The sequence below is a fragment of the Trichosurus vulpecula genome, chromosome 2 (genome assembly GCF_011100635.1).
Source record: "Trichosurus vulpecula isolate mTriVul1 chromosome 2, mTriVul1.pri, whole genome shotgun sequence".
In the NCBI taxonomy this organism is placed as follows: Eukaryota; Metazoa; Chordata; class Mammalia; order Diprotodontia; family Phalangeridae; genus Trichosurus; species Trichosurus vulpecula.
Genome location: NC_050574.1, coordinates 44124002 through 44143413, shown reverse-complemented (window position 1 = coordinate 44143413; position 19412 = coordinate 44124002). Strand labels below are relative to the sequence as shown.

The following is a 19412-nucleotide window of genomic DNA, read 5'->3' as shown; positions in this document are numbered from 1 at the left end:
ACAACAAAAGCCTCCAAGAAAAACATGAACTGGTCTTAGGCCATGGAAGAGCTCAAAAAGGATTTGGAAAAGCAGGTTAGAGAAGTAGAGGAAAAATTGGGAAGAGAAATGAGAGTGAGGTGAGAAAACCATGAAAAATAAGTCAATGACTTGCCAAAGGAGACCCAAAAAAATACTGAAAAATATACTGAAGAAAACAACACTTTAAAAAATAGACTAACTCAAATGGCAAAAGAGCTCCAAAAAGCCAATGAGGAGAAGAATGCCCTGAAAGGCAGAATTAGCCAAATGGAAAAGGAGGTCCAAAAGACCACTGAAGAAAATGCTACCTTAAAAGTTAGATTGGAGCAAGTGGAAGCTAGTGACTTTATGAGAAATCAAGATATTATAAAACAGAACCAAAGGAATGAAAAAGTGGAAGACAATGTGAAATATCTCATTGGAAAAACCACTGACCTGGAAAATAGATCCAGGAGAGATAATTTAAAAATTATTGGACTACTTGAAAGTCATGATCAAAAAAAAAAAAAAGCCTAGATACCATCTTTCAAGAAATTGTCAAGGAGAACTGCCCTGATATTCTAGAGCCAATTTACATTGTGTCTGATTCTTTTTGACCCCATGTGGGCTTTTCTTGGCATATGCAGTGGAGCCTCCACTCCACTCCAGCCTTCTTCTTCTTACCCCCTCCTACATACGCTTGGATCCCAGGTACACCAGCCCACTTGCTGGTCTGCAGTCCTATATTTAAGTATATTAAATGTACAATATTTTATTATTTTTATTTAGAATAACAGCATTATCATTGTATTTCATATATTGATTACTTATATGGAAACATATCAATATTTGTATCAATCAAATGTATATCTCTATGGGGCAGCTAGGTGCTGCAGTGGATAGATTGCTGAGCCTAAACTCAGGATGACTCATCTTCCTGAGTTCAAATCTGGCCCCAGACAATTACTGGCTATGTGAGCCTGAGCAAGTCACTTAACCCTATTTGCCTTAGTTCCTCATCTATAAAATGAGCTAGAGAAAGAAACGACAAACTGCTCTACTGCATATGCCAAGAAAAGCCCACATGGGGTCAAAAAGAATCAGACACAATGCAAACGAGTGTACTACTATATCTGTATGTGTTTATACACACATATGTATATGTATATACACATATATGCATAGAGAAAGTGAGAGGCAGAGATGAAAGGATGAAAGAAGTGGCGCAGTGAGTAGAGCACCGGCCCTGGAGTCAGGAGGACCTGAGTTCAAATCCGGCCTCAGACACTTGACACATGTACTAGCTGTGTGACCTTGGGCAAGCCACTTAACCCTGATTGCCCTGCCAAAAAGCAAAAAAAAAAAAAAAAAGAAAGAAATAACCCAAACTTACTGATAATTGTTCAGAATTTTCTCAGGATGAATATAAAAATATTTCCATTTCTGTGGTATGGTCATTTCATATATCATTAAAGGGAAAAATCCCCCCACAATATGATCCCCATCCCTGTAGTGGGTGGGACCTAAGTCTCTTTTCAGGAAGCAGAGAGGAGCTTCTCTATGACCCATAGACTGAGGAAGCTCCAGCCCCAGAAATAGGAAAAGAAGTGAGAGCATCAGGAATGCCTCTCTTCAAATTCTAACACATGGACAAACAACAGTCATACCAAGGTGGGACTGTGTTGTAGATCAGACCTGGTTGCGGTAGAACTAGGATTGTGAAGAACTTCCTAATGGTGAAACTCTTCTTCAGGCAAATGTTTATTTCCTTTGCAAAATCTGAATCCCACTTTTCTTCCAGACACCTGTGAAGACAAATGGAGAATGATTCAGACCCTTGACCAAAACAAAGGAAAGAAGCAGGGAATATTTATTAGGATCTGATATTGCTTAATTATTGCTCCAGGCATATTTATTTTAAGAAATGGATAGGCTCCTTAGCACCCTCCTCTTCCTACCCCAAGTGCAATCAAGATGAGCCAAATTAATGGGTGCTCTGGAACCATCCCTCTTTGGGACTCTGCACCTGAGTTCTCATGTTGGAGTGATAAACATATTTTTCTCTTTCCCTGTCCAGGTATTCTCAGCAGAATGTACTGGGAAGAATAGAAAGATTCCCAGGGATTTAACTTGAGCTGTAGTTGTGCCCCAGCCTGTGTGACGCTATGTCAAAAGTCAGGATTCCTGCAATGACTCTGGAGTTGACAGATATTGCATCAGGCAGAAGTCTGTGTGAGATGACCAAGTTAGAGTGTCAGGGACTGGGTGAAAGTGGAGGATTCCTTCCCACATTGTTCTAGCAGGAAGCCTGGAAGTTTTCCTGCTCCTGGGGCCCATGGTGTTCACTTCCCAAATCCTGACTTTTAATCTGGTTCTTATACAAGGGTCCTTTTCTAGTTAGCCCAGCATTACACAGAGACTGTTCCAAATGTCCCCTATCTTAGAGAGAGTACAAATTGACAGACACTTTGCATGGGCCTTTCTCATAATGCCTCATTAATTAGAAGCAATCTCTCAGAGATATCTCTCTGAATTGAGTCAGAGTTGTACCTCTTTCCATTTACCAACCTCCAGCCAAGTCCCCGAGCTAGCCGCACACCTCACAGTGTATTCCATTTCAGTTCCTTTGCTAAAGTGAAATAGCCTTTGATGAATCAGAACATCAGAAGAGTTACAATCTTGCTGACATTTAGGGATTGAGGAAGAAAGGACATTACCCTTTGAGGAATCGGATGATAGGAAAAAATAATGAGCATAGAGAGATACTCCTTGGAATGAAGACAGCATCATATTTTATAGATTTGATTTGTGATGCTCCCAGATTTTTTTGCTGGGAAATCTTGCTGAATCTTTGCAGTGTGTCAGTGAGTTCACAGGTACATGACTCTCCATCTAGTACATCTGATGTCTCAATATGATCAAATTATTTACTTCTCACATGTGAAAATGTTACCAGTATTCTTATGACTGTCATCATTATTTGGGTGGCTTGAAAGAAAGGCTTGGGCCAAGCTGTATGATGGGGTCATTTAAAAAATAAAATTGTGTAGGGCGAGATAAAAAGGAATTATTATCTTATAGAAAAGAGGCATAAAAGGAAAAATTGATAGAAAAGAAGCTAGTAAGGAGGAAGGTGGGTACCACTGGAACCTTATTCTCAATGAGAATGCACTAAAGAGGGAACAACATATACTAGAAGCTGTAAAAGTCTTCTCAATTCAGAAATAAGGCAAGGGGATAGGGTAGTGGGAGAGGATGAGGGAGGGACTGATTCCTTCAGTTTTTTTTCTTCTCACTACTCTTGCTAATATTTCCAATACAATATTAAATAGTGTTGATGATAATGGGCATCCTTTTTCATGCCTGATTTTATTGGGAAGGCTTCTAGCTTACCCCCATTAAATATAATGCTTGCTGGTGGTTTTAGATAGAAGCTTGTTATTATTTTAAGGAAAAATCCCTTTATACCTATGGTTTCAAATATTTTTTAATAGGAATGAGTGTTATATTTTATCGAAAGCTTTTTCTTCATCTACTGATACAATCCTATGATTTGTGTCACTTTTCTTATTGATAAAATCAATTATATTAATAAAATAATTAAAAATAAGATTATATGCAAAATTTGACCTTCTATTATGTGTATTTTTAAACTATGTATTAAACTTAAAATGGTTTTCTTTCCTCTTCACTATTCTGCTTCTCAAAATCTGATTATCTTTGTATTAGGGTTTTTAATGTGAGATCCATATATAAACATACAAACACATATATGTGCATTTGTAACTATATATATGTACATGTACATATATACATTTGTAATGGCAAGTAAAGTGGGACTTTTTGTTGTCTTTTGTTTTGGAGTGCTTCTCAACACTAAGGCAATCAAGTGCCTTTGAGTCTTCCTTTTTTTTTCAATCAGGAGTCTTTGATTGAATCAAGAGTCTTTGATGACCTGCTTAAGTCACAAAAAAGCCTAAGTCACATGAGTTTGAGTCACATGGTTGTAATGACCTCTGACCCTAAAGAAGCATATATGTATATATATATATATGTATATATATATATATATACACACATATATATATATGTATGTATGTATGTATTGCTATGGACAATTAGAAACTCTGCTGATTTGTGTTATTTGCTTTGTTTATATAATTTCTGCTTGTAATTTATGTTTGTGTTTTCTCTGATGTTCAGGGTGCTAACTTTTTCCCCTGAACTAACTGAATGATACATGTATGTTTAACTCAAGTAAGATTGTTGACCACTTAAAATTGCTTTCCTTAGAAAAGCAAATCAAAGTACCTGTGCTAGTAGCCCTCCTCTGTGCTGGTATTATTGGATTTACACAGCCACAGTAGCAGCAAGTAGCATTGTTGTTACAAAATGGCATAGTCAGGCAGGATCTGCACACTAAAAGGAAAGTATGGGGTTTTGGGGGACTGGGATAGTGGTTGGATGTTTCCCAGTTATTTGGTTGCTGTTTGTACTTGTGATGGCTATGGTTCTATGGAGCCCCAGGAGCAGCAGTGACCTGAGGAAAAACAGGCAAATGACAGTGATGGGAGCAGTTTCCTGAGTGCCTAGAGCAGGGCCCCTGGGAGATAACCTCTCCTTCTCCCTCCCTACCCCACTAGCTCTCCAGAGGGGACAGGCCAGAGCAGCAGCTGTGGAAGTAAAACAAGCAGAGGCTTGGGGAAGGCAGGGATAGCCAGAGCCAGGGCTTGAGTGGATTAGCTCAGCTCTAGACTGTGCTGGAGGGGTGAATGTCCTGAGATTATATTGTATACGGAGCCCTGTAGCAGGAGTGGAAAACTGCCTTCATACAGACTCAGCAGGAGCAGTTAGTGAGGTGAGAGAAAAAGCAGAAAACTGCCTCTTACTATATTTTCATGCAAGACTAAAGAGGGTAAGAGTTTTACATCTTTTTTTCAGAGCAGTGACACCTGCTAAATACCCAGAAGATATTTTCTTTAAAAGATTTTCAGTTACTTAGTTTTTTGAATGTTCACACGACTCTGGAAAAAACAGAGCTCTAACTCTGCTCACAAAATATTTCCTCCAAGGTGCTAACTTTGTGCTATTTTGGAATGTCTACATCTGCCCAGAGTTATACTGGATACAATATTGTGTGTGCTGTGGCCTTGGTTGTCCGTGGAATGCGCTTGACTAGATCTGAAGTGGGATCCGCAGGAGACAGAGACAACTTACTCACTTATCCCCGGAAAGTAAGCTTTGAGAGAATTATAAGAATTGTGTGAACCAAACTAACTCCATCTTGTGACTCAATTCTAAATCTTACTCAGTTCCCCTTCTATTCAATTATGGGTTTACTCCAATTTCTGTCTCATGAGAAAACTTTAGTCAATTATGGGAACTGTGACAAAATTTTATTACATTGTTTGACCCTAGCCCTGGTGGCTGGGAAGCTAGAAAACCTGTCCTTGTTGCTTAGAGATCCTAAACTAAGGACCTAGTTTATGCTGACCACAAACTCAGTCAGGTCCCAAGATGGATGCCAGGAGTTTTTCGCAATTATATGTCTCAAGCAGCCCATATATTTATCTAAAAGCTGTCCCTGTACTGGTTAATTAGTCACTGTTTCCATCTTCCTTTGATTGAATACCGACACTTGGGAGGGGTGGGACACCTCTTTTTGTGGTTTCAGGGAATTACACCTGTTCACTCTCCCCCTCTAAATTTCTGAAACTCCCAACTCAGAAAACCCCTAATCTTTCCTTTCAATTAGAATTCAGATTACCTAACCTTGTATCCTGGTTTATTTCTTGTTATATCCTGTTGTTTGCTTTTAATGCATAAAAATCTGTCTCTCCCCGCCCCCTCCCCCTCCCTCGTATTATGGGTCCAGGAACAAGTTGAGGAAAACTGTCCCTAATTTATTTTGCGTTGCTTAATAAACTGGTATATTCAGATGATAGCACTTTTGATTTCTCAGTCATTTCAGATTCCACCCATTTATAAAGTGAGATGATCCAAAAGTCCAAGGTTCTACATGAGCTCTATTCTAGGAGAAAGAAACTTTCATTTTCAGAAAGCAGGGAAATGCTGAGTAATCTAGCTGCATTTGCTGCTCATTCAGTAGCCCCAAGGCACAAGGTCCGATAGAAGAACAGAAATTCTGGCTATTTCAACATTTGGTCATGACCATCACTTTCCCCTACATTCATCAGGAGCTTAGAGCAGATTCAGTTTTATATGTCTTAGGTGATATTCCTACACACGTCTATGTATGTACACAAACTCATATGGCTGTTTGCAAACGTTTATATATGTATGTGATATAAACACCCCAAATTTTATATATGTGTGTGTATGTATATGTATACACACATATATAATGCATGCATATATTTGTACAAATGTACAGTAATGATGATGATAGCAAACATTTATGTAATACCTACTACACGCCAGGGACTGTGCTAAGTATTTTACAATTATAATCTCATTTGATCCTTACAACAACCCCAGGAGGTAGGTGCTGTTATTATCCCTATCTGACAGATGAGAAGACTGAATCAAACAGAGGTTAAGTTACTTGTCCAGAGTCACATAGCCAGTAAGGGTTTTGGCTGGATTTGAACTCAGGCCTTCATGATTTCAGGCTTTGAACCCTATTTGCTGTACCACCAGCTGCCTCTAATGCATGTATACATTTAATACATGAATTATATCATGTTTGTGACTTTGGTAATGTTTTATTACCGCTTCTTTTCTCAAGTCATCTTATCATGTATATTGTCAGGAGTAGTCTTGTTTTGACTTCTTAACTTGAAAACAAAGATGAGCATTTATATATTCATGGCAGGATGCAAGAAGAGAATTGCATATCATAGGATGAATCTCCTTTTGCATCACTTGCTTTAGAATATGTATATACACAGATGCATACATTTAGTATGTATGTTGCATATATGTATGGAAATAAATATAATGTAAACATAATATATTAAGTTATATATTAATTATAAGACCAATGTATGTGATATACAATTATACTTACATATGGATACACAAAATATACCAATATGGGAGTATATACACACATGTATGTACATATATATGTATATATATACACACACACATACATTTCAGACACTGCATTAGATTATATTGCTTGTTAGCGTTTCCTTCTGACCTTTCACCATTTTTTTCTTCTGTGAATTAAGTGGTTCAATGACCCAGATTTTTGGCACCATTATTGCTGATGTCCCCAACCTCCCCTCCAGCCCCCAATTAAACAAAGATAAAAATGTCTTCTAATAGATAAGTACAGTAAAGCAAACCGTATTTACACAATGGCTCTGTACCAAATTTACAACTCTTTCTGTACTTGATTCTATCACCTCTCTTTCAAGTGGGGGTTAATATTTATTCTATTCTTGTATTTGTTATGGTCTTTTTAATTAGAAATCCTCGAAAGTCTTCCACTCCACTTCCAGGTAACATGAAGAACTTGATAGCAGACTAGACTTTTTATCTGTTCCCCATGACATCTCAAACCTCTCCCAAACAGAAAATATGCTTCAAAGACAAAGCAACTTCAGCTGGCTCCGTGGTATAGGACACCAAGAACCCAAAAGAAAGTTAAAAATCTCCTAGTACTGATGCTTACTGACCCTGAGATCACTCAGCATGCCTCCCCAATCTTCCATGCTACTGGCAGCAAGGCTGCACTAGCAGACCCCAGGACATGACATAGGCTTTCATCAAAACTCACTCCTGGGCCCACTTTTCCCCTCCTTCTTTCCAGGGTTCAGGGCTGAGGAAGTTTGCTTGGACCTCAATAGTCAGCTTGGCCAAAGTCCTTCAGAACAGAAGCCTGCTGGGATCTGAATCCTCACAGCTGCATGCCCTTCAACAAATTACCTTCTGTTTGCCCCCATTTCTTAAATTCTAAGATGGGAATAATGAAAGTCCCTGCCTTCCAGTGTTGTTTTTAGAATCAGTGGCAATAATGTTCTATTTAGCATACCCTCTGACACATAATGTTCTCGACATAAATGCTAGCCATTTTATTATAGCTAATCTTGTATTATTGTAATCACTACAAATTCCCAGCTATGTAAAAAAGTATTAATGTTCCTGCCTTTCTCCAACCTTTCTAACAGGTGGCTATACCCATAATTTTTTTGGCCATTTTTCTGCGCGCTCTGTCAGATCTGTATGATCATTCCTTTGTTTTATTATTGTTTCTGTGTTTCTTTTTCTTTAACCCATTAGTTACTGAGGAAATATCAAGTATCCAAATATAGGTTTTTATCCTTTTTAATATTTGTATTATTGTGACATAGTATGTAAAATATATATTTAACATATCTCTTTTTACACCCATTCATAATTTTTCTCTGCCCTAGCTTGAAATGAAAATAAAATTGCATCAGAACTTTTCTTTGACATACTTTTTTTTCCTAGTGATTCCTTCTTCATCTTGTACTGGTTCAGTTATCATTTATGTAATTAGTAAAAAAGAAGTATAAACAAACTATAGGTCTCATTGTATAGAGGAGAAAGCTGATATCACACAGCTTTCCAATATAAATGTAACCTATGGTTCACAGGGCCATTTTATAAGATTCTCCTCATTGGTGCAGATTGATTACTCAATGCACTGTGCCCATGGGAAGTGAGGAGTTGATGAGAACTAGAGAGAGGAGAGATCTTTTTTGGATTCAAGCTTGGAGAGGAAATCATGTTGTTTCAAACTCCCTTCAGACGAGTGCCAGGGAGGAAACCAACATGTAGCAGAGCTGACACGTTGATCATATCCCCATTTACTTTGGGTAAGTTCTAAGACTCCCTCTTTCTCTTGGTTGAGCTATTATCTTGCTCCCAATGAGACAGATCATTCACTCTGTATTGTCTGACATAAAGTCTCCAATGTATAGTTTTTTGGATTCCTGAGTTGCTACTGATTTGGTTAAATCAGTTTATTTGCAGTTGATTGTGTCTATTCATTGTGAAGCTGGCATCTGGTGGATAAATAACTTGGGGACAGTCCTTTCTTCTTAAGGGATAACAATCAGAAGAAGAACTTGAACCTAAGAATTACTTCCCCTAGACTAATCATCTTTAAGGATGAAGATAGATATAATTTTACCCTGCATGCGCTGAGTAGAGCAGAGTGGCCAGCCTCTGGCCTCAGCCTCCTGCATCCTGTTAGGAAGCAGATCAAAGTCTCCTTAGACAAGGGTGGAGGAAGGTGATTCTAGAAATAGGTATTCTTGCTTGCCTGCAAGCCACATTTTGATTAATGTGGACACAATCCACATGGCAAAATAATTCAACACAACACACACGCACACATACACCCCACATACCTAAGAGATAAGCCTGCATCAAAGGTCCTGCAAATTTATTACCCTTTTGACTGAATTATAACATCTTTCAGAAATAAAAACTTTATTAGAGATTGAAGAAAGTTAGGTCCTTATAGAGTTGTGTATAACTTTCCCTACTGACAATAAAGTCCATTTCTTGCTGGTGATCATCATAAGGATGGGGGCCATCAGGTGATCGGACCATAGGAATTGGAAAGAATAAATGCAAAGGCAAAAAAATGGCATCACTACCATACTTAGGAATATTAGTATTATGTGGGAATTCATATGCAGAGACTGCATTGGGAGGCTGGGAACTTGAATGAAAAAGAGTGAGGATGCAAAGCCTGGAAGCCCTCAAAACAACCCCCACGCCAGGCCCAGGTTGCTAATGGAAGTAACCATGAGGTGTTAGTTCTCCTTCCTCTGCCTGTAACAACTTCTTTAACAACTGCACCACTGCTCTCTTGGAGTTTCCTTTTTGAGTTTAATTGGTGACTTGGTCATTTTCATTATTCATTAGTAATTGCAGATGGGGAATTCTCCATCAGTGGGAATCCTTGAAGACATTTTAACATGGGGCAAAAGTTTATACTTTTAGACACATCGCTTTTTATACCTTTGTGGATGAATGTCACTGGTCCTGTCCATGACATGATAATGACAGTTCTGGAGGCAGATTGGCTTATAACTAGGATCTGGCTGTCCCACCATACATTCACACACACTTACAAAGGGACATTCTGTTTGGTGCAGCCCTGTCTTCCAGCCTAGAAGCAGAGAATGATAAGGTGAGTATCTTCTTATATTTCAGTTTTACATCTAGGAGCTTAGAAGCAAAAAAATATCTCTTACAGGAGACAATTAGAGGGTTAGGGTGTTGTTCAGGCCCTGTCTTTTTGGGGGCAAGAAAGGTACCTTGAAAAGACTGTGCAAGAGCCCTTGGAATTTTTCCTTGGTATCTTAGCGCATCGCTGTATTTATTGAGTTTCTTTCTCCTCCTCCATGACCTTCTCACCTCTCACAGGTGATCTTTCAACATCCCTTAACTGTTGTCCCTGGCTTGAGAGATCTGTTATTCATCACATGTTGTCAGGGGCATTCTTTCAAACCGCACTCTCCTGATATGACTGCTCTGGTCTTTTTGGCTTGTAAAAGACTGTAAAGTCCCTATCCCTATCTTCTCTGCATTCTGAGTATTGTGTCTTTCCTGGCAGACTAAAGCTTTTGGTTCTTCTTCTAATGTCTGTCCCTGCTCCTCATCTCCCCTTCCTTCCTCTTCCTCTCTCCTTTCTTCTTTTAGGGTATCTCTCTGCTCTTATATCTATTGCCTTTCTCTCATATTTCTGCTTTGAAGAACCTCTGAGACCTTTGTCTCTCTCCTGTTGATGCTCTCCTTTCCTCTGTTGTTTTCCCTACCTCTTGTGACATTTGAAAATGTTCAAGAGACATAGTTTCTGGGTAGTATAATCATTTTATTAATAAGGCCCACAGACAGGGAGTCTCTGGTCTAACTAAGAGAGTCTAATGCTATTACTCTCTGCCCTGCTTCATTTTGTACTCCAAGGCCAAACTTGTTTGTTATTCCAGTTATCTTTTGATTTCCTATTTTAGAATTCCAATGCCCTATGATGAATATCATGTCTTTTTTGAAGTTATTTCTAGGACATGTTGTAGGCCTTTATAGAACCAATCGACTCTACTCTCTTTTGCATCATTGATTGGACCGTAAACCTCTATTGCTGTGATGTTGAATGGTTTGCCTTGGATTCAACTATACAATTCAGTCATTTTGGAGATTATGCCTAAGTATGGCTTTCCTTACCCTCTTATTGACTATGAGGGTTACTCCATTTCTTGTAAGGCATTCTTGCCCACAGCAGTGTATGTAATGATCCTCTGAATTTAATTCCCCCATTTCCATCAGTTTAAGTTCACTGACACCCACAATACTGACATTTAATCTGTCCATCTCCTGTTTGACCACATCCAGTTTATCTTCTTTCATAGTTCTCACATTTCAGGTTCCTATGCAATATTGATCTTTGCAGAATCAGACTTTCCTTTCATCACAAGGTACATCCTCAGCTGAGCTTCCTTTCAGCTTTGATCCAGCCACTTCATTAGTACTGAAGCTACTTGTAATTGTTCTCTGTTCTTCCTCTGGGGTGTATTGGACACCTTCAGACCTGAAGGGCTCATCTTCCAATGTCACATCTTTTGTCATTTTAGTAATGTCCATAGGGTTTTCTTGGCAAAGACAGGGGAGTTTTTTGTGATTTCTTTCTTCAGTGGATCACGTTTTGTCAGAACCCTTCACTAATTTCTTTACATTTTGGGCTACACTGCATAATTTCTTTCCACCTTGGGCTACACTGCATGGCCTAGTTCATAATTTCATTGAGCTACACAAGCCCCTGTGCCATGATGGGGCAGTGATATGAGCATTTATATGTTCACAGAAGGATGCAATAAGAGATTTGTGTATCACATGATGAGTTTCCATTTCATACCACATGCTTTATAATATTTATCTATACATATATTAACATATATTAGTATATATGTGTATATACACATATACATATACACACATGTAGGTTATGCATATTGCACAAACACAAACATACCTAACATAAATATGATATATTAAGTTCTATATGGGGAACTAGATAAATTTATATTGTATGCAGTATACATACATGTGCAAATATATGTGTATGTACACATGCTCTGTAAGGTTCAGAATTCCCCTGGCTGGGGAATCCTGTACCTCCCCCATAACCAAAGTGTATTCTTTTAATACCAAAGGAAGAGGCCAAGTTCCAGATTGATTATAGGTAGTAATTAAATTAATTTGAGTTACTTACATTTGGGACAGTATGATGGATCCCTTCTAAGAAATTAATCATCCTCAGCCTAGGGCAGCAGCCAGACCAATCATGGAGTCTCTGCTGAAGAACCCTAAAATTCCAGTGGTAATTATAGAAAACAGACAAAGGCAGGAGGAGCTAGAAAGTACATCATTACTGATTGGTGGATATTTTTAGTTTTCTGCTTAGTAATGAGCTTGGTAGTTAAGCCAATGTTACGACCAAACAAGTTTGTGTGTGGATCATGTCACAATCACAATATTCTTCTTTTGGCTTTCATAGGTCATAATATCTTAGGCTTTGACTCAGTGTTTAAGTTATAATTTTGTATCTAAGTTATAATTTGTAAACAGGTCACCATGTTTGGGCTTCCACCTTTCACAGTTTAAGTTTTTATGATTTTTCACTTTTAAGTGTATTTTAGGGCTTTTTTCCAGTACTAACCCTACACGCACTTATATAGGAATAAATACAAATGTATGCATATATACATATTCATTTCAAACACTGCATTCAATGGTATTGCTTGCCAGTGTTTCCTTCTGACCTTCCTGCTCTTTTTCTCTATGCATTAAAGGTGGTTCAATAACCCAGTTTTTTGGTATCACTACTCCTAAATTCCCTACACTCACTTCCAATTCCAAATTTAAAAAATTAAGTATAAGATGTCTTCTAATAAATAACTACAGTAAAAAAACCTAATTTACACAGTGGTTATGTCCAAAATCGGACAATTCTTTGTGTACCTGATTCTATCACCTCTCCATCAAGGGCTGGACAACACGGTTCATCATAGCTCCTCTGTAGGCAATTCATTGAATTCATCAACATTGTTAAGTCTTTCAAAGTTGTTTTTTTTTTTTTTGTATAAAGTATTTGGCATTGTATAAAATGTTCTGCTTCTCACTTCACTCAGCTTCAGTTCATTCTCTCTAGGACTTTTTAAAAATTTTACTTTTAATTTATGGAATAAAACATATTTCCATAGCAGTGCAATGAAAAGGTGATTGCACGTGGAACTGCAAATCTACTATGCAAATCTATTACTGCCTTTCAAATATACTATAAAATTATCATGTACCTTTCTTTTTTAATATCTTCCTTCCCTGTCCCCATCCTAGGGATGGCTAGCATTAGGCCCAAATAGGTATTATTCTATGCATACTTCTATGTATCATTTCTTTCTCTGGATACAGATAGCTTCTTTCTTCATCTGTACTTTATATTTAATTTAGGTATTTATAATATTCAAAATAATTTATTCACTCAAAGTCATTCTTAAAACAATATTGCTATTACTGTATACCATGTTCTCTTGGTTCTGTTCATCCCACACTTCACACCTTGTACAAGTCCTTCCAGGCATCTCCAAAATCGTTGAGCTCATCATTCCTTAGAGCATCGTAGTATCCCATCCCAATCACACATCACAACTTGTTCAGCTATTCCTCAATTGATAGGCATCCCTAAATGTTCCAGTTCTTTGCCATAACAAAGAGACTTGCTATAAACATTTTAGAACATCCAGGATCTTTTCCTCTTCCCCTAATTATCTTTGGAAATAGACCAAGTAGTGATATTGCTGGGTCAAAGAGTATAGGCAGTTTAATAACTCTTGGGGAATAATTCCAGATTGCTGTCCTAAGAGGGTGGATCATTTCACAATTACACCAACAATGAATTAGTGTCTCAATTTTGCCATATCCCCTCCAACATTTATTACTTTCCCCTTTTATCACTTTAGCCAATCTGATAGGTGAAAATGACACATCAAGGTTGTTTTAATTTGCATTTCTCTAATCACTAATGATTTAGAGCATTTTTATATGACTATAAATTGTTTTGATTTACTCATCAGAAAACTTCCCATTTATATCCTCTGATGATTTATCAATTAGGGAATGATTCATATTCTTATACTTTTGACAAAGTTACATATATATATATATATATATATATATATATATATATATATATATATATATATATATAGGACCTTTATGTGACTGTCTATAATCCCTCCAATTTTCTGCTTTCCTTTTGATCTTGGCTATATTTTTTTATTTGTACAAAACCCCTTTAAATTTAATGTAATTGAAATTATCCATTTTACACCTATCTTTACTCTCTATAACTTATTCATAAGTTGTTCACTTTTCCATAAATTTGATAAGTAATATGTTCCATGTTCTATTTTTCTTGTAAAATTTCTCTTTATATCTAGGACATATATCCCCTTTAGACCTTATCTTGGTAAATGGTGTAAGACATTGGTCTAAGCCCTGTTATTTCTACTCACTATTTTCCTTCTCACACTCTCTTTTTACCATATCCCTTTTACCTTATTTTTGCTCCTTACCCTCTTATCCCTTATTTTACCCAACCCTCTAAAAGTCCCTTCCTTATCTATTTTTTCATATATTTTTTTAAATTTTTGTAGCAGACAATTTACATAAAATCCCCCTTTAATTTTGTGTGACAACTTCCCATGATAAACTACTTAACGAGTAGCTTTGGTCAAGAATGGATTGAAGTAGCCAATGAAAAAGACATCACTGTTGATCTTTTAAACCAATACATTCTCCAGTTATGTTAAAAAAAGACATGTGCAAGGGATATTTTCTCAGTATTGACTTGTGGTAGGGTCTTTCCCATCTTCATGCAAATGCTGAAACTGCATTCTGTCAAGTGTCTATCATGCTAGAGAATGGAAATACAGCTTCACATGGTTCGTAGCCCCTGGATCAGAGACTCTAAAGTCTTGAAATCCCAAATTCTCATTGCTCCATCAATGCCAGTGGTGCAAAATTTGTGGCAGTCTTGCTTGTCCACTTCATAAATAGATACTTGAGTGATACTGTTGTGGTGTAGCATATCTAGAGCAGTGTTGTGATCCTCAGTCATGGCTCTCTCATCCATGTTGTGGAAGCATTCTGTGGCAGAGATGTTGTGCTGGATGCTCTGTTTTAGAATGTCTGATTTGGAGACGAAGGTCAAGGAGCCATGATCATCATAATTAAACAGCATTGAGCAGCAGTCATGGCCAGGGGCTACCATGCTATCCTCAGAGACAAATGACACACTCAGGAGTGGGAAGAACTCTGTTTTCAGCTGTGAAACCATCATGTTTTTGGAGGCATTGGCAACTGATACAGTACTATCATGGCTGACCCAAGCGAGGCGGTTCCTACTGGCAGAGAAACTAACTCCATGGACCCAACCACCACTTCTGGTACCACCAAACTCTGACATCAGTTGACCAAAAGGCATCTTGGTACCCCATGGAGTACTAGATGGCTTTTCATCAACTTCTTTAATGTAGGCAGAAAGAACTCTGAAGTCACAAGATCCAGCAGCCAGCAAAACATTGTTGGGGTGCCAGTTCAAACTAAGGACAGTAGAATGAATTAGCTTCTTTTATGTATTTGCTTACCCGCCAGTGATTTTCAGACTCAAAGTAGCACGCAGAAATCAGTTGAGCTCCACTACCTACGGCAAATTTCTCCAGAGGACACCATTCCACAAAGGTGGCTTCATGGTTAATCCTCAGGATCACCAGGGTTGGCTTCTAGATGCCATCTTTCTGACTCCAGACATAGGCATTATAGTCTGCACCACAAGTTATAATTCAAATGCTCTTGGGAGCCCAGTCAATACCTGTGATATACCCATTGTGTCCCTTCAGTTCATGGGCTTTCACCCATTGGTTCCAATTCTTCTTGTAAATGTGGACTTCGTGATTGTTAGGGCTAAGGGCAATCTGAGTATGGTCTCTGTTCCAAGCATGGCAGGTGATTGACTCTAGTAAAAATTGATGTGACGACATTATTCTTAGTGTTTTCAAAAGGGAAAAAGCTGGAATGGGGAAGGGTGCAGAAGGGCCCCAGCGCAGGGGATTCACCCACTCTGGTCAGTTGAGGAGAATAAGCTCCAGCTGGACGAAGCTCACTTACCTACTATTATCTCATCCATTTACCTCACCCTCCTAATCTTAGTCTCTGCACCTTTCTAAAAGTCCGTCCCCCACTGTCTCCCCAGTTTTATCACCTGTCTAGAAGTTCAGGAGACTTCTAGACACTTTTAAAGGTATACATTGTTTCCTTTTCAACCCAGATGAGAGTAAGGTTCTAATATTGCCATCCCTCCATGCTCCTCTGTATTAATTCTTCCTTCTAGGACTTTTTGACGCAATTTCTATTGCCATTTTTTCAGGAGCAATAATATTGCATTTTCTTCTTATACTACATTTAGTTTCTAACTCAGATTCTCACGTCACCTCTCCTCACTTTGCCACCCCTTTCCATGCCTTCCTATATTCTCACCTATGCTTCCCTTTCCTTCCTTGATTAGAACTTTTTATTTAATTTGTAACTATTCCCTTCCTCTTAGGTTCCCACCAGCCTTGCTTGTTTGCCTGTTGAGAATGATGTATTTCTACACCAAATTGTTCATGTGTTTGTCCAATTCAGAAAAGAGTGAGGTTCCTCTATTCCCATTCCCCATTCCTTTTCTCTATTTTTGTATATTCTTTTTCATGAGAAAAAGAGAAAAAGAGATTTTTGTATATTCTTTTTCATGAGAAAAAGAGAAAAAGAACATGAACACCAATTACAGGAAATGACAAGTTCTACAACCTTCTTCCTTTTTGTTTTCTAATTTTTTTTACAAATAACATTTTATTTATTCTGAATTTAAGAAATAAAACAAGCATTTCCGTAACATAGTAGAATAGAAAAAAAGATTGCACATGAAATAGAGATTTAATTTTATGTCATTTTTTACTATTTAAATTTTTGTGATATAGTATTGTTAGAAACACACTTGACACTGAGATTCAAGTATCAAGGACAATTTATTATGGAAGAATCCAAAGGAGGTGGGCTTACATTTCTAGCTAGAAGCGGGACCTGCTCTTCTTTAGGAAAAGGGAGTGATAAGTACCGAAGTGAGAGGAACTTTTATTTTGTTAGTCCAGCAAGTCCCTCCCTTCAGAGAAAAGATTGGTCCATTCATTCCCTTCTGGGTTACACTCTTCTTGGTATGCCCGTTGTATGTCTCCCCAAATATGTATAAGCATATCCCCCCCTCCCTCATCATACATCCCATGTTCTGTTAATGAGGCTCTAATTTTATGTGGGGTGGGGCAGGGAAGGTTATATGCATGAAGTTCATTAAGCATGCTCAGTTGCTAAACAGTTGCTAACTGGGAATTAACGAGGCTGGTTTGTGCTGGATCAGCCTACATACCGAACCTGTGTCTTTCCTAAAACCACTATTTGCTTTCCGATTGGCTGGGCCCACCTATCTCTGTTAATTTTCCACTCCTTTGTGTTCAAGGTTTCTAAGAAACTGAAACTTAATTATTCTGTGGAAACTTAACTTTGTTAAAATCTCTCACAGTATATATTTAGCACATCTCTTTTTTTACATCTATTTATAATTTCTCCTAGTGATTCCTCCTTCATCCTGTACTGGGTTAGTTAACATTTGGCTAGTGTGTGTGTGTGTGTGTGTGTGTGTGTGTGTGTGTGTGTGTGTAGGAACAATTTGCTAGTCACTACTGTGGCTGTGTAAGACCAACGACAACCAGCATACAGAGGGCTTCCAGCACAAGTTCTTTGAACTGCTTCACTAAGGAAAGTAACTTTAAGAGATTAACAATCTTACTTTAATCAAACATACATATATAAACTCACGTCAGGAGGAAAAGCCAGCAACCTGAACTTCAGAGCAAATACAAACAAATTACAAACATACATTATAAACAGACCAAATATAAAACAACATCTGGGTTAGCAAAGCCGGGGGCAGTATGGCTTGCCCAGAGTCAAGCGCCACTCTTCTAGTGAGTGGGAACCCCAAAAGTCAAACGCCAAAAAAAGGCCAAGGTTACTAATGGAAGTCCCCCAAATAAAGTGTTAGTTCTCTTTCCTCTGCCTGTAACTCTCTCTTTAACAGCTGCACCTCTAGTCTCTTGGAGCCCAGGAAATTTTCTGTCCTCTGAGTTTACTTGATGACTTGGCCGTTGTCATTACTCATTAGTAATTGCAGATGGGGAATTGTCAGTCAGTAGGATTCCTTGATGACATTTTCATGTGGGACAAAAGTTCACTCTTTCAGACACATCCCTTTTCCCCTTTGCAGATTAATGTCACTGGTCCTGCCTATGACATGATAATCACAATTCTGGAGGTGGATGATCTTATAACTAGGATCTGCCTGTGCCATCACACATGCACACACAGAGGGACATGTTCTGTTTGCTGCAGCCCTTTCCTCCAACCTAGAAGCAGAGAACAGTCAGGTAAGTAACTTCCTATATCTCAGTTTTACATGTAGGGGCTTAAAAATGATAATAATAAAAATCTTCCAGAAGACAATTAGAGAGTTAGAGGGTTGTTCAGGCCCTGTCTGCCTGGGAACAAGAAAGGGACCTTGAAAAGAGTGTGGAAGAACCCTTGGAATTTTTCCTTGGTATCTTAGCGCATCCCTGTCTTGAGATTCTCTCTCCTCCTCCATGACCTCCTCACCTCTCATAGGTGATTTTTCAACATCCCTTAACTGTTGTCCCTGGCTTGAGAGCTCTGTTATTCAACACACGTTGTCAGGGGCATTCTCTGAAACTCCACTCTCCTGACATCACTTCTCTGGACTTTTTGGCTTGTAAAAGATTATAAAGTCTCTGTTCCTATCTTCTTTGCATTCTGACTATTATGTCTTTCCTGGCAGACTGAAGCTTTTGATTTTCTTCTAACCTCCATTCCCTGCTCCTCATCTCGCCTTCCTTCCTCTTCCTCTCTCCTTTTGTCTTTGAAGTTTTCCCTCTCCTCTGAGATGCTCTGACATCCATTGCCTCTCTCTCATATTTATTGCTTTGAGGAACCTCTAAGATTTTTGTCTCTCTCCTGCTGATGTTCTCCTTTCCTCTGTTGTTTTCCCTACCTCTTGTGACATTTGAAAATGTTCAAGAGACATAGTTTCTGGGTAATTTAATCATTTTATTAATAAGGCCAAGAGATTACTAGTAAAAGCATGATTATTTGGCTGTTGCTCTTAGACCAAAGGCAATCATGGCTACAGATTCAGTTTATATATCCTTCCAAACAGTAGGTGTTCCAGCAAACAACAATCATATCTAATTAGTTCAAGTGATTGGAGGTAGGCTATTTAAAAATGAAGGGCTGATTATCTC

At 38.2% G+C, this 19412-nt stretch overlaps 1 protein-coding gene and 1 pseudogene across 1 annotated transcript in view; both read right to left on the bottom strand.

Annotated features, from left to right (window-relative positions):
- The window catches only part of LOC118836415 (vomeronasal type-2 receptor 116-like), a 34409-nt gene extending 23054 nt beyond the window's left edge, over nt 1-11355 (bottom strand). Inside the window, exon 1 of the mRNA XM_036743720.1 lies at nt 11173-11355. Coding sequence (XP_036599615.1) covers nt 11173-11355 — 183 coding nt within the window. The remainder of the gene's footprint in view (nt 1-11172) is intronic.
- A 3586-nt stretch (nt 11356-14941) lies between these two features.
- Nucleotides 14942-16079, bottom strand: LOC118839888 (annotated as a pseudogene).
- Nucleotides 16080-19412: the final 3333 nt, after the last annotated feature.